Below are 15,702 nucleotides of genomic sequence, written 5' to 3'. Positions count from 1 at the left end.
TCCAAAGAATGTTTTCCAAGCCCTAAGTCTTTGCAGGCTTTTTTTCATTGCCACTTGCTCTGAATATGTTTTTTCCCAGCTCTAATGAGGTGCTAATGATGTTCCCAGGTCTTATGGGCTTGCAGGCTTTTTCATTGTTACTCGCTTCGAATTAGGGTTTTTAAGCCATAACTAGGGGATAAAATAATGTATTGAAGCTGACCAAACTAAGGATTCTAGCCAGATGAATACCTGGTAGGCAGATTTCTCCCCCTATTTTCCTCTCCAAAAACTAAGGTGCGTCTTATACTCCGGTGTGTCTTATACTCCTAAAAATATGGTATATGTACATAAATTCAGTTTCACATATGCAATCAGGGTTCCTCTTCTTTCCTCTCTCTTTTTCTTCTCCTTCAAATCAGTTGCAGGAAATTACAGAGCAAGAATTTGGTTCACTCATGGGTGTCCATTTTGGGGCACAGGATCATAGCAGAATCCCATGAAATTCTCCCTTCTGTGCTCAATGAGCCTTACAAAGCATGATGGGTACCAATAAAGAAGTGACATTTGCAAACAACTTGAGGTAGGGAGCAAAAATTCCCCAAATAACAGTATTTGTTTTGTATACATTTCTCAGGATCGTGTTAAGAGGCTAAAATGATACAGTGGAAAGACCATCATATTTCTGAGTAGTAAAGCAGCACTCTCACTTTTATGCAAAGCTATCCAAAAAGAATATCAGTCTTTGGGTTTTGGGGTTTTCTTTTTATAGCTCCCTCCCCACCAACTCTGGCCCACTTGAATATTGATCTGCAGAGCACTGGCAATAAACAAAGGCATCAAAAATGTGTAAGTGAGAACAAATAAAATGAGAATGTTTGCAAATCTTTGGGTTTAAAGCAGGGGGTAGGCTACTGCCCGGAAGGGTGGGGAACGCAGTGTGGTAGCGAAAATGGAGCTCCACCCCAGAGCACCCAATTTGCACTGAAAGATGTTGAAAGAAAATGCAGGGCATCCTGCATAAGCCACGCCCACAATGTGGTGGTAAAAACTTTGGTAGCCCTTCACTGGGTGAATAGTATAAGTGGCAATTTTTAATTCTCTTGTTCTGTAAATTGTAGTGCTGGGAATTTAGCAAAATGTACCTCAGGGTCAGAATTAATTCAGCTTTTCTTCTTTATAATGCACCTGAGGCCTTAAGGCTATTAGCCTGCTAACAAACTATTAAGAGCTTTTATAACTCATAAACCTGCTTTAGTTAGAGTGACTTTATTTTAATCACTTTGTCTCTATACAGCCATTATGAGAATCAGCTGTTATCTAACACCTGCCTTGATATTTATAAATTCCAATGAAGTTGGGCAGCCTATCAATCAAGTAAACAATTACATACATACATACATCAAGGCTGGGGGTGGATTCTAACTTACCTCACTGCCCATTTGTTTCGCACCATGCTGCGTGGCAGCACTGTGTGGCTGTGTGAGTTTTGTGTATGTGTGCATATGCAATGGCAAAAAATCCCCCCATTTTTTAAAAAAAAGCCAAAAACAAGATGGCGACTGCATACACGGTGCCAGGAACTCAGCTTCTGCACACGTGCAGAAGAGGAAAAAAAAAGTGACATCATCATGACATCACCAGTAAGTTGTTACTGGTTGGGGTGAACCAGTGCTAACCAGGAGGAATCCATCTCCCATCAGGGCATGTGTGATCCCTCCTTGATCGTAGAGGCCATCCAGTAGCAGCTTCCTACCAGAATGGTCAAGGATGCTACACTGGTAGTAAAAGTTGAGTTGCGCATGCAGCTTTGGGCATCCGTGTGCATCCAAGCGTGCTTTTGCTTTTGCGCATGTGCAGGAAGCAAAATTTCATAAGGGGACACATGTGATTGTGAGATTTTGGCAAATCATGCACGGAAGCAAAAAAATTTGCCAAAATCTTACATAAGTGTGCATCTCCTAGTGATATTTTGCTTCCTGTGCGTGCGCAGAAGCAAAAACACTCTGGGATGCGCAAGCTCGGACACAGAACATCTGAAGCTGTGTGCATAGTAGCAAAAACGGGCCATCCTTTCAGATAGCTTAGTTCTCTTTGCTAGTTAGTTGCAGGTGTCCAGAGATCATTGATGTCACATTTGACACATCCAGAAGCAGGCCTGTTCGGGGGTTGCCCATACGAGTGAAGCTAATTCCTCTTTATACTCAAGTGTATCTCTAGGGTCAGTCTGAAAAATCATTGTTCTCACTATGAACAATGAGAATTTAGACCTCTGTGGAGGTTTTACTTTGGGGTGGGTGGGTTATGTGCAGGATTCCAAGTGCAGCAAGCTCTCAGAAGCACTAGAGGGCGCTTTGACCCTAAAGAGCAAGCCATTTTTCAATTAATCATAAGGAATCCATCTTTACAGTGGCTAATGATGTGATCCTGCCCAAAAGTCTCTATTTAACCACACATTCCGGACAGAAACTACAACTGATAATGCAAGCGTGTGTGTGTGTGTGTGTGTGTGTGTGTGTGTGTGTGTGTGTTACACAGAATACTATACTATAGTATACTATACTATACTATACTATACTATACTATACTATACTATACTATACTATACACTACCAGTGATGGCAAATCTATGGCACGGGTGCCACAGGTGGCACGCGGAGCCATCTCTGCTGGCACAGGAGCCGTTGCCCTAGCTCAGCTCCAACATGCATGTGTGTGCCAGCCAGCTGATTTTTGGCTCGCAGAGAGGCTCTGGGAGTGCGTTTTTTGGCTTCCAGAGAGCCTTCAGGGCGATGGGGGAGGGCGTTTTTAACCTCCCTCAGTTCCAGGGAAGTCTTTGGAGCCTGGGGAGGGTGAAACATGAATCTATTGGGCCCACCAGAAGTTGGGAAACAGGCTGTTTCTGACCTCCAGGGGACGGGGGAAGATGTTTTCGCCCTCCCCAGGCATTGAATTATGGGAGTGGGCACTCACGCATGTGTGATAGTGTGCTCCCATGCTCTTTTGGCACCTGAGGAAAAAATGGTTCGCCATCACTGCTATACTGTATACTATACTAAAAACAGAAGCAATTTTAGTCTTTGACATGTTGTCATGTTTGGGGAAATTTTTGGTGACTACTGTTTATTTCATATTCCGTCTGAAGATGGTTTCTTTCTCTTGGCATGACTGATTCCATAAGGAACCCTTCCAATACTTTGGTTTCCTTGTCTCAAATACTTGTTTTGCATCTTGTTTTACTTTATCAACTGCAATATGCATTCCAGCATAATCAACTGGATTCAAATATTTCATCTTTGGTCCATTTGTACAGAGGAAACTTTAGCTGCTGTCCAAACTATCAGCTGTGCTATTTCCACAACAGCCTCACAATTGGCTTTGATTAATTTATAGGTGATTTATGTTCTTTCTCCTTTACTGTATGATGCCTCAAACAGAGAGAGAGAAAAATACACATCTGCCTAAATTGAGCAATAGTGAAGATTTTTGGTAATAAAGGAATTCCTAAAGGATTAATTCAGAGGCCTTTATTAAGGCATGGGGGAAAACTTCACCTTTTCACCCTACTTTCAGAGACTTCTAGACTCAGCTTTGCTTCCTTCAATATTATAACAAGAGCTATTAAAACAGCAAAGATTCCTCTATGCATAGAACAGTGCTGGTGAACCCTTTTTTCCTCAAGTGCTGAAAGAATGTGTGTGTGCACTATTGCCTATGCATGAGTGCCCACACCCATAATTCAATGTCTGAGGAGGGCGAAAACAGCTTCCCCCACCCCCCCCCGGAGGCCCACTGGAGGCTGGAAATGGCCTGTTTCTCAACTTCTGGTGGGTCCAGTAGGCTTGTTTTTCACCCTCCCCAGGCTCCAAAAGCTTCCCTGGAGCCGGGGGAAGGTAAAAACGCCCTCTCTCCTCTCCCAGAGGTTCTCTAGAAGTCAAAAAGACCTTCCCAGAGCCTCTGTGTGAGACAAAAATCAGCTGGCCAGCACATACATGCACGTTGGAGCTGAGCTAGGGAAACAACTCACGTGCCAGCAGATATTGCTCTGCATGCCACCTGTGGCACCCATGCCATAGGTTCACCATCACTAGCATAGAACTTCCAAACTGTTTAGAATAATTGTTAGAACTGTTAGAATAAAAAGGATGCACAGAAACATCGAGCACATGCGTATGCTGCGCATAAGCTCTGAAAAAGCTGAACATCTGGATTTCAAGTGCACCTGCACCCCGTTGATCAGCTAGCCAGCACTCATACACAGGCCAGTTTTCGGCACTGCCAAGCACAGAAAGGGTTCGTGCTCCAGTAAAGTCAAACTTCTGTGTTCTGTCATGCATGTACACCCAACAATCAGCTGACCAGTGCATATGAGCACAGCAGTTTTTGCCACCCCTGCATGTGTGAAAGACAGCTGTTTGCCACATGTGCAGGCACACCAGAAACCTGAAAGATAAACAGGCAAGTCTGCATGTACCAGGCGACCTGGCTTAGCGTGCCACTTTGGATACGTGTGCCATAGATTGGCCATTATGGTTCTAAATGCTCCAAGCAGGGTTTTTTGCTCATGTGGTTCGCCAGCTCATGTACAAAGCAAATACTTTAAGCAGAAGTTGCTTCAAATCATGCAGCTAACATTGCTCACAACATCCCATGTTTTAAATGGCCAATTTGGGTATTTCAAACCTGGAATAAAAGACTCATGTTCCAAAGCATTATCTTGAATTTAGGATAAATTGCAAAATTTAGAATCACGGAAAATTTAAAGATCTTACTTAAATGCACAGAAAAAATGAAGAAGGGGATTTAAGAAAAAAAGTTTAACATGGCAAACCATCAAAGCAATAGTTAAATAGAAGCAAACACATTTCTGTAGCCTAACTTCACAACCTCTTACACCTTTGAAAAATCATCCCCTTGGCCAATTTTTCAGTAAGTATCAGAAGTTATATATAGGAACTTAAAACAGGTATCTTATCATAATGGAACATGGCCTTGTAGAAATATGAGAACAACAACAGCAGCATCAGAATCAGCAGCAACAACAACAATAACAATAATGGGTTTTAAAATATTTTCTCCTACTATTTATTTCTTTATTTATTCATTCATTCATTCATTCATTCATTCATTTATTTATTTATTTATTGGATTTGTATGCCGCCCCTCTCCATAGCCTCGGGGCGGTTAACAACCAATAATAAAAACAGAATGTAAATCCAATACAACAACAACTAAAAAACCCTTATTTTAAAACCAATCATACCTACAAGCAAACATACCATGCATAAATTGAAAAGGCCTAGGGGGTATACCTAAAGTAGGCCTATATACATAGGTAGGCCTATACCAAACTCACTATTTTTTTTATACTTCTGAAAGGACACCTTAGAATATTCTTGGCTTCTACATCAATACTGTACAATATGTATAGGGTGGCTGAGAGGAAGATTGTATGTTTGTATCAAGAGAGGTCAAGGTTGAAATGCTACCAGTTCGGCCTGGTTCAGAGAACCGGTAGTGGTGGCAGCGTGAGTTTCTGCCCACCTGCCTGGATGCCACCACTTTATTTTCCTTTTTTACCCTCTGCGCATGTGCAAAGCACACACATGAATGGAACATGGGTGAAAAAGTGTGAAGCATGCACTTCAGAACTGATAGGAAAGGTAAGTGGATTAATTAATTAATTGATTAATGGCCAGGACATGGGAAAAATCTGCTAAAAACAGAAAGCCCTGCTAACCTCATTTGGCAATCAGCACCATAGGAAGAGCCAAAATGTAGAGGCCTTTTGAACAATGAAGGTGTCTCCCAACATCCATTAAGTATCGAAATACAATCTGCTCAAATGTCCTGCCCTGAATAGATAGCTCTGTAGGCTGTTGTCCACCTCATTCTGCGATCAATACCACTCACATTGATTTTTCCAGAGGCTGTATTCCAGTAAAGTGCACGTGTGCATAAAAGAGTAAGCCATTTCCCACTTAAAGGTTATTTGCTGATACCATGCAAAAATATATCAAAAGGACTTGAGAGAAACAACAAATTTGTGAGATACTTTGGCATGTTATTCATGCCTTATTGCAATTTCCAATACAGGAAAGAACAATCTATAATTGTTCTTTCAATCTATAATCTATTGGGATAACTATTTTATTAGACATATAGAATTATGGTTTATTAGATTTTTTTGTTACAATATGAAGAATTATTTTATATATAATTTACTTGGCTTAAAGGATTATAAGAAAATTGCTTTTTTGGAATAATGAGCTCAACAGATTTGTAAGACTCAAATAAGAAGTGAATTTGATGACCAGCGATTAATGTAAAGGTTATTGTAATGTTTTATTATCAGATGGAGAAAAGCTATATTTTTAAGAGGTTTTTTGAATATATAAAAATATTATACGTTTTTACAGTCACTTTGTGAAAGAAAGAGACATAAGAGCCCCCGTTGAATTATTACAAAGTAAAAAGAAAAAAATTGTATATGTTTGACAATAAGCTTGATTTTGTGCTGGAAATTATGTATTGTTTTTTTAACTTTGGGTTGAACTTTGGGTTGGAGAAAAAAAATCATGATATATAATTTTGGACAATTCACATCCATTAGGCAATCAATCAATCAATCACTCAGTCAGCCATAGATAATTAAACAAAAAATTAACACCCATTCCTTTGCCTTACATAGAGAGACTAGCTATGTTGTTTCATCCATTGTTCAACAGATTGAAGGATATGCTAAGTTTCTTTTAATATCTTCATAGGCCAGACGATGTGGCACCAGTTGTTCTTTCTGCTTAAAACATTTTTATGGCTATGAATGAGATAAGAGTGTGTGTAAAGTATGCTAATGCTGATTTAATAGCTTGTATTAGGTTCAACTCAACATTACAGAATAGGGAATAACAGAGCTGGAAGGGACCTTGGAGATCTCCAACCAGCTCAAATAGAAGACCCTATATCACTCCAGACAAATGGCTCTCCAATTTCTCCTTAAAAACCTCCACTGATGAACCAAAAACAACAGGGTTCACCGGTTCACTTCTTCCTGCACTGTGTGGCTGCATGTGTGGCTGCACATACAACAAATAGCCAAAAAAAAAAAGCCCCCAAAATGATGGTGATGTCTATGGATTGGCACCAATAGAACTGGCTCTGTGACATCACCACGGGTTTACTACCAGTTCTATAGAGCCTGTGTGAACTGGAAGGAACCCACTTCTGAACCGCAACCTCTGGAGGCAAGTCATTCCAGTGATTAATTGTTCTCACTGTCAGAAAATTTCTCCTTCGTTCTAAGTTGGATTTCCTCTTGACAAGTTTCCATCCATTACTTCTTGTCCTTTCCTCAGAGAATAGGTTGACCTACCTCTTCTCTGTGACAGCTCATAAAATAGTGAAAGACTGCTATCATGTCAACCCTAATCCTTTTCTTCGCCAGACTACACATACTCAATTCCTAAAACAGTTCATCATGTTTTAGCTTCCAAGCCTCTAATAATCTTTGTTGCTCTTATTTAGGATCTCAACATCTTTTTTTTATTGTGGCGACCAAAATTGGATGCAGTATTCCAGGTGTGGTTTTACAGTATAAAACAGCATCAGCATTAAATGTGACCAGTGGTGGACTTCTCCTGGTACAGCTAATTGCGCATAGCTCTGCAGCTCTGGCGTATAAATGCGGGATCGAGCGCAATTTTACTTCCCGCACCTGGAAGATGCATGGGTGTGCACATTTGGGTGAGGTTTTTTGCTTCCCCGCATGCACAGAAGAAAAAACCTTGCTGAAATGCACACGCCCGTGCAAGATTTTGCTTTCCACATAGGTGCGGGAAGCAAAATTGCACTTGATCCCACAGTTATGCACCAGAGCTGCGGAGCTGTGCATAATTAGCCATACCCGCAGGAGCCCACCACTGCATGTGACCTTGATACTATCCCTCTGTTGATGCAGTCTAGGATTGCATTGTTTTTTTGTTTTTTGTTTTTTTAAAATATTTTTTTATTGTATAAACATTAAAATAAGACAGTATATGATCCATCCTTTTTCAACATACTTATTTGTTTGTTTAAGTATTGTACTTACGTCTTATAAGACAAACAACAAAACATAACACAACATAAACCTCCCCTCCAATTTGAACTGTTATCTAAACAGTTCATTCTTTATGAACTTATACGGCCTGTAACATTAGCAGTTATTGTACGATTGTTCTATAGTTCTAACCAAGGTCAAATTATTACTATATGTCATAATTTTATAAATAAAGCTAATTCTAGGAACGTTGGATGTGGCACTCTACTGGCTCATATTTAAGTGGTTGTCCATTAGGAATCCTAGTTTTCCCCCACAGTTACTGTTGTTGAGCCACATACCAGCTATTCTCCACCTATGCATTTAGTTTTTCTTGTCTAAGCATAAAACCTTACTTTTTTCATCACTGAATTGCATTTTGCTGGGTGGGGCCTAGTGGGCAAGTCTGTCAAGATCCTTCTGGATCTTGAAACTATCTATGGGACCGTCTCCTGCTGCATACCTCCCAGAGACCAACAAGATTGCATGGGGTTGGCCTCCTCCAGGTCCCAATGCAGGTTGGCGGGGCCGCGGGAGAGAGCCTTCTCTGTGGCCACCCCAGCTCTATGACACTCCCCCCTGATGTCCGTACTGCTGCCACCCTACTGGCCTTCCAAAAGGCTGCGAGGACCTGACTTTGCCAGCAGGCCTGAGGGCCATGAATTTGACATCTGTCATGGCCAAATTGTACTGAACGGCATGCATGTATGTTGACTGGATTGTTTGAGTTGTGGGTTTTTAACTGGGGTTTATAGTTTTAGATATTTATATTTAACTTTTTTTAAATTTTATTTGTATCTTTTTTATGTTGTTGTAAGCCGCCCTGAGTTCTTTGGGATTGGGTGGCATAGAAGTCAAATAAAATAAATAAATAATAAATCAATCTTCTAACGTGTTGGCTGTTTTCCCTCTCCCCCTTCAAATTTGATGAATTCCCCTTATACCCCCTTGTCTAAATCATTTATGAAGATATTGAACATTCATTGAACTTACTTGGGCATTATGTCTATCATCCAGCAAAGATTATTTGGATGCATTAGCTAGTTTTGATGCAAAGATCAAAACTTGCTGATTAAGGCCAGCTTGCCCCAAGAGCCAAATTCAAATTTTCAATAAGGGAGGACCCCCTAGGATGCAAAGGAATTGGGGCAATCTAGCTTCAATCTATCTCCAACCAGAATGGAAAATTATAGAACGACTTGTTCTCTCTGCCCAACACAACTCATAGGTCTATAAAGGGAAAAAATGAAGGATAACTTCTGTATAGTTCCTGAAATCCATAGAAGATGTAAATCTGGCAAAATCCCTGGCAATTACACAAGCTTATTTTGCACATTGTTAGAGCAGATAGAGAGTGTGCTCTTCTGGGCGAAAGAAGACCGAAGGCAGCTTCTCTCTTCTGCCATGAACAATATTAGCATTAGCCATAGTGGCTAGTGGGAAGTTGGCATGGGAATAAGCACTCCTGTGTTCAAGAATGTTTGGTCTATCTCAAACATATTTGGATCAGTAGTAAAAGATCCACTTCTTCACATGTTCCTGTGTGGTAAATCTTGCGCTCAATTTACCAGATTGCAATTTTATGCTTATGTCTTCACTTGGGAGATTTATGTTACATATGAATATTAAAGAAGCAAATATTAGTATTTCAAGTTTATAGTTACAGCCCCTATACAGTATAAACTCATTTTGTGGAATGTGTAGGCTTTTTTTTTAAGGTATATACCCTTTCCCCCTCAAAATAAGACATCCCCTGATAATAAACCCAATCATGCTTTTGAGTGCATGGCAATAAGGCCAAGCGCTTATTTCAGGACTCAAAATAAATAAATAAAATGGGGTTTTATATCTTGGTTTCCCTTCCCCCCACCCTCCCAAAAATTAAAAGCATAACTGAAGAAGTATCACTGCTCTCCATCAAGTCTGTTGATTGTACTGGAAATAAAATGAATTGGAGTCTATAGTTAAGAAGACTTCCTGAGGAAATTCAGCACAGTTAAGAACCACTAATTTCTATGGCTATTTGGGAGTAATATAACATAGCAATCCCCTCTAAAGCTAAAGGCTAATGTTTTGCCTTGAGCCATGCTTTCTTCCTATTTTCTTCCCTAAAAACTAAGGTACGTCCTTTCAATCCCAAAGGTGTTATTTTTTTTCAAAAGGCAACTGGACTCCTTGTTTTTTCCCCCTCTCTTGAAAACATTCTGCTTCTCATTCAAGAAGCTTCTTCAATCCGGGCTGAATGGTGGAAGAATTTCTACTCCTTATAGCAGTCATCTGCTCATTAGCCCTCTGAAGGTTGGTGGCTGCGTCCCTGAGAGTCATTGAGGTCAGTTGCATATTTATTTGTACTCTCAGGGCCTCCCAAATCAGAGTGTGTGAAACCAGTGGTGGATTAAGGCTCATAGGTACCCTAAGCACTGACAAACCTTTGTGCCCCCCTCCTTTGTACACACACCACAAACTTGGTGGTGCCCCCTTTGGGCCTGGTGCCCTAAGCACGTACTTAGTCTGCTTAATGGGACTGCTGAAAGGACAATGTTGTAGACCGGAGATAGGTGGTGTCATATCCCTCCCCCTCTGTTGAGAGAGAACTGTTCAATTCTAATATAGATGCCCTCTTTGACCCCACTTCTAAACCAGTGGAGACCAGCTGAGACTACAGATAAACCCCAAAAGGGCCCTAACGAAGCCATTAAGGAATATAAATGTGAATCCTTCCATTTTCCACCATCCAGCTGGAACTAAAGAAGCTTCTTGCATAAGAAGTGGAATGTTTATTGGGGGAAAAGGGGAATCAAGGATGCCCAGTGTTAGATAGATGAGTCTTTGCACTGACAGAACTTAGCAGAGGAGAATCGATTGAGAGGGACCACACAAGTTCCTTAGGGTCACACACTCCCCACTGGCATCATTCTGCCCCCCCCCCCCACACACACACACACTATTTGAGAAGGACTGGCTAAAACAGAACAGTTGACAGGCTTCTGAAAGCTCCTTTTATAGTGTGGCTGTCAGACAGCCAACAATCGCAATGCCTTAACTTCCCACTCAAAAGGCCTCTTATGCATAGCCAATCAGGCTTCAGCATCAGCCTCCCTGGCCGGTCATAAGTCGAGGAGATTGCATTTCTGGTGGGGTTGTTTGTCGAGGATTTAACACCCAGTTGCGTTTTGAAAAGCACCTTTGGGACAAACATTGATCTGGTTGATTGAAAATCTCCATAGACTTCCTTTAAATCCATCTTCAAAGAACATCATCACAGAGTGGCCTCTTTTCTCTTCGTGGGATCATTAAGTATTCCAGTAATGACAGACACACAGAGAGAGAGATGGCAACATCCACACCCAAGAGGGGTTTGCATAAGAAAGAACAGTACCTGAACAGTACCTTTCATGGCAGGCGCAGTGTAGACACTCTGCTTCCTCTGTTTAGGGGAGTCATTCTGTGACTGTCAATAAAAAGAATGACCTTTAAATGCAATCAAGCGCTAAAGAAGGCATCACACAGCAGACTACAGGGAAGGGGCTTCTATAGCAGTGATGGCGAACCTAGGCCACAGGCAGTGTTCCTTCTAATTTTTTTTGGGGGGGGGGGGGGGGCGGAAAAGTATAGCGTCTGAGCGGCAGTCCCTTCGGGACTGGGCGGCACAGAAATAAATAAACAAACAAACAAACAAACAAATAAATAAATAAATAAACAAACAAACAAACAAACAAACAAACAAACAAATAAAAAACCCACCCTGTTTTGCCTCAGAGAATTTCAAAATAAAATACTGTACTGTGTGTCTATAACAGTGAGCTCATAATAGGGCAACTCTATAAATATCAAAATGCCTCTTAAATAGTTGAGCTAGTTTTAAACTAGATTTTGATTTTCTTTCTCTCTTCCTTACTCCCATTCTTTTTCTTTCTCTTTTCATTCCTCTCTTTTTTCTATCTGTTTCTCTCTCTTCCTCTCTTCCTCTCTCTCTCCTTCCCTCTCACTCTTTCCCTCTCGGCTTCTGGGCAGGTTTGGAAAACTCTGAGTTGATGATGATTTTTAAGTGAGCGATTGCTCACTGCTCAGCTTAGAGGGAACTATGGCCACACGTTGTCCTATGTCAGATCCAGTGTGCATGCACACATTGGCCAGCTGATTTTGGGCCTTCTTTTTGGCCATTTTTGCTCTCCCCAGACTTCAGGAAAGCCTCCTGTAGCCTGGGGATGGCAAAAAAATGGCTCAACAGGCCAACCGGAAATTCAGAAATGGAACAGAATTGAAGCTGCCCTACTGCCTACGTTCAGATAGTTTTAACCAGGCCACGCACAATTTGGCCCATTTCTTCTGCAGCCAGCAAAGCTTTTCTGAAGGCCTCTGCAGCTGATAACAGAGTTCCAGATTGATCTGGAACTCTGTGGTCGGCAAGAGAGGCCCTCAAGAAAGACCTTTGGGAAAGGCCTCTGCAGCTGATAACAGAGCTCCAGGGGTTGTGTAGGGGTTGTGGTGTATATTTTAAGCATGTCCCTTTGAATCAAGGAAGATTCAGCAGCTCCATAAGCTGTTCTGCAAAATGTAAAATGGCTCATAATAATGTTAATGGATGGAAAGATGTTTTGTATGAATAAATTATTGGATGCAGTCAGAGAGTGCTAACCATACTCATTGTGATGGGACGTTGATTGTCATCATTTAGTGCTTTTAAATGTTTGTACCTAAATTTGAAAAGAATCGATAAAGTTTCTTGCTATTAAAAGTAACCCTGGCCTATTTTAATTTTCAGTAAAAAATTAAATTGATCTGGAACATACTGTATAGAGGACAGAAAGATGGGAAAACCCATTTCAGGATTGACATTGTATTGTCTGGATAATTATTTTTCTTTCCTCTATTTTCTCTTTTTTTTTTCAATTTTCAAAATTTGGAGACAAGCATAAATCCTTGCATAATTAAAACAGCATTAAGGATGCACAAAAGGAAGATGTTAATCAACTTGGTGGAAGATTTGTTATTTAAGAAGTCCACTAAACAAGGATGAATGCAGTGAAGGGCTACCCAAATTTGTACTACCAGACTGTGGGTGTGGCTTATGCAGAACACCCTGCATTTTCTTTCAACATCTTTCAGTGCAAATTGGGTGCTCTGGGGTGGAGCTCCATTTTCGCTACCCCACTGTGTTCCTCCCCAGTCTGGGCAGTAGCCCACCCCTGGATAAATATCATCCAAATTGTCTAATGAGGATTGTACATATAGTATTGATGAAGGGAGAAAATATAGGAACAGAATGAAATATCCTGGAAGGAGGGCAAGATGGCTAGAAAACTGAACAGGCGACTAACTTTTTTGCAGTCACCATCTTTTTACAGAATAATAACAATAATTATTTGTGATTTAATTTTCAGCAAATATGTATCCTGCCCACTAATTCTTGTTATTTTTATTTTATTTATATTGCAGGCCTAATTCACAGAAGAAAACTCAGGACTGTATTGAAAACATGCAGAAGAGGCCTTCCTCCTGCAGTGGATAGATAATGGCTAAAATGACGATGAGGATGAAATCTTTTTAGTAATTATTGGAAGGATGACGATTTTGGGGGATCAGACAATGTTTATCATCTCTAACTGATCTGAGATATTCCCTCCCTATTCCCCTCCCCATAATTTCAAATTAATTTTGATGTCATGGTTGCAGATAATCATTAGATGCCAACAAAGAGATACAGAAAAATCCAAATCCTTGCTGCCACCTAGTGGCTGACTAAATGTTTGCATCTCAAATGTGATTACCCTAAGATACAGTAGTTTTGGCAAACCTTTTTGGCACCAAGTGCCGAAAAGGAAGTCTGTGCACTCTGGAACAGAATCTGGCAAGTGGGCATGCATGCGCCAGAAATCGGAAGTTCATTTCCTGGGGTGCGCATATCCACTTGGCAGCTTGTTTCCCAGTTATTGATGCGCCTGTGTGCATGATGATCAGCTGGCCGGCAGGCATGCGTACAATTAAAAGCCAAAGACAAGCTGTTCTGGTTTATGGCACAACCACATGTGCAAGAAACAGCTGATTATCACGCATGCATACAAGTGAGAAATCCGGAAGAGGCACGTGCTAGCCGATACGGCTTCGCATGTCACTTCAGGCACGGGGGGCATAAGTTCACCATCATGGCCCTAGGATAGGTGTCTATTCATGAGCCTCTGGTCTCAGTTCAAATATCTATTCTGAGTCTGTAGAAATAAAGATGGAGCTGATTTTTCTGGCATTCTCTCCAGCCGTTAATAAACTGATCAAATTAAGCCAAAGCCAAACCAGCCATGCAAAGACCTTAGAGGGCAATATATTGTAGGATCAGAAGGCTGACTTTATTTAATAAATGACATTTATTAATAATAAATAAGTGATTTAATAAATGTCATTGAGCTGACTGTGTCTTCTACCCCCTGTATATCCCAACAGACAATTTAAGAATTAATATCTCTGCTGCAGTACAAGAAGGAAAGAATAAAGACATTTCTGAATGTTTCTCAGACAATGCAACAGTCATTTACTTTATAAGTTGCAATTAACTTACTTCATCTTGGGAGTTGTTGTTCATTCTCTTCTCATCTATTTCTGCATAATACAAAAACACAGTTAGGAGAAGAATTATATAATAACATCAAGATGACATAAATCTACTCTACAGTTGGTCTCTGGTGAATCTAATAAATTTTACTTTCAGGGAAAAAAAGTACAGAAGCACAATTCAAAGAACACAGCTGAAAGTCCAATCTAAGCAACTGTGATGTACTGTTCCATTCATGCCTTCTTGGAAGTAATCCCTTTGCTTTTTCCGAGAAAATATTATGTTGTCAGGTTACATTAAATTGGCTTCCTTATTACAATGTAATACTTATGAGAGGGTGGAACATACAATTATTGTCAGGGCTCAATAGAAAGGAGAAAAGATTGAGTTCTGGTGTAAAATTTTGCAGTAATTTATATTCCAATTATGAACCCCAATGTAAATTGGAATTCATAATGCTTTGATCAAACATTGTGCAAGAGGATACAAGTAGTTTTCCCCCCTTTCCTTTCTTCTTTTATTATTAAGAAAATCATCCTTCAATTGGTAAAAGTACTGCTAGATGGTCTGTCCCAGTGATGGCAAACTTATGGCACAAGTGCCACAAGTGGCACGCAGAGTCATATCTGAGGGCACATGATGCCAGTTCCAGCACACATGTAGTGTGCTAGTCAGCTGATTTTCAGCCTTCTTTTCTGTTGTGGTTAGCTCTGGCCCAGTTCCTGCCCCAAGGACTGTGGATGTGGGGGAGACATCCACATGCTGCAGGCCTGTTTTGCCCCCCCCCCCCGGTGGAATCTGCTGATGAAGGCTCCTCTGACCAAGAAGACATGAGTGACAGGGAAGAGGAGAGTGGGGCAGACAGCTCAGAAGGAGATCAATTACAGCCATGCATGTGGAGAGCGATGCATAGGCAACAACAACTGAGAGATTATTATCAAAGAAAATGAGGCCACCTGTGGTTGGGTGGGGCTGCAGTAATTAGTGAGGCTGCTATAAATAGCAGCCTGTGGGTTTGGCCATTGTGGAGGATTATCTGATCGGTGTGTTTCGTGACTGCTTTACTGACTTTGACCTTTTGTGTGCTGATTTTTCCCCG

At 40.9% G+C, this 15,702-nt stretch overlaps 1 protein-coding gene across 1 annotated transcript in view; it reads right to left on the bottom strand.

The window, feature by feature from the left end:
* The window catches only part of PPP1R1C (protein phosphatase 1 regulatory inhibitor subunit 1C), a 39,365-nt gene that overhangs the window by 5,762 nt on the left and 17,901 nt on the right, over positions 1 to 15,702 (bottom strand). Inside the window, exons 3-4 of the mRNA XM_070737478.1 lie at positions 14,610 to 14,650; positions 11,447 to 11,507 (exon numbers count right to left, since the gene is read on the bottom strand). Coding sequence (XP_070593579.1) covers positions 11,447 to 11,507; positions 14,610 to 14,650 — 102 coding nt within the window. The remainder of the gene's footprint in view (positions 1 to 11,446; positions 11,508 to 14,609; positions 14,651 to 15,702) is intronic.

This window comes from Erythrolamprus reginae, chromosome 1 (assembly GCF_031021105.1).
Source record: "Erythrolamprus reginae isolate rEryReg1 chromosome 1, rEryReg1.hap1, whole genome shotgun sequence".
NCBI lineage: Eukaryota > Metazoa > Chordata > Lepidosauria > Squamata > Dipsadidae > Erythrolamprus > Erythrolamprus reginae.
The sequence above is the reverse complement of the archived record's forward strand: the minus strand, read 5'-3'. Positions and strand labels throughout refer to the sequence as shown.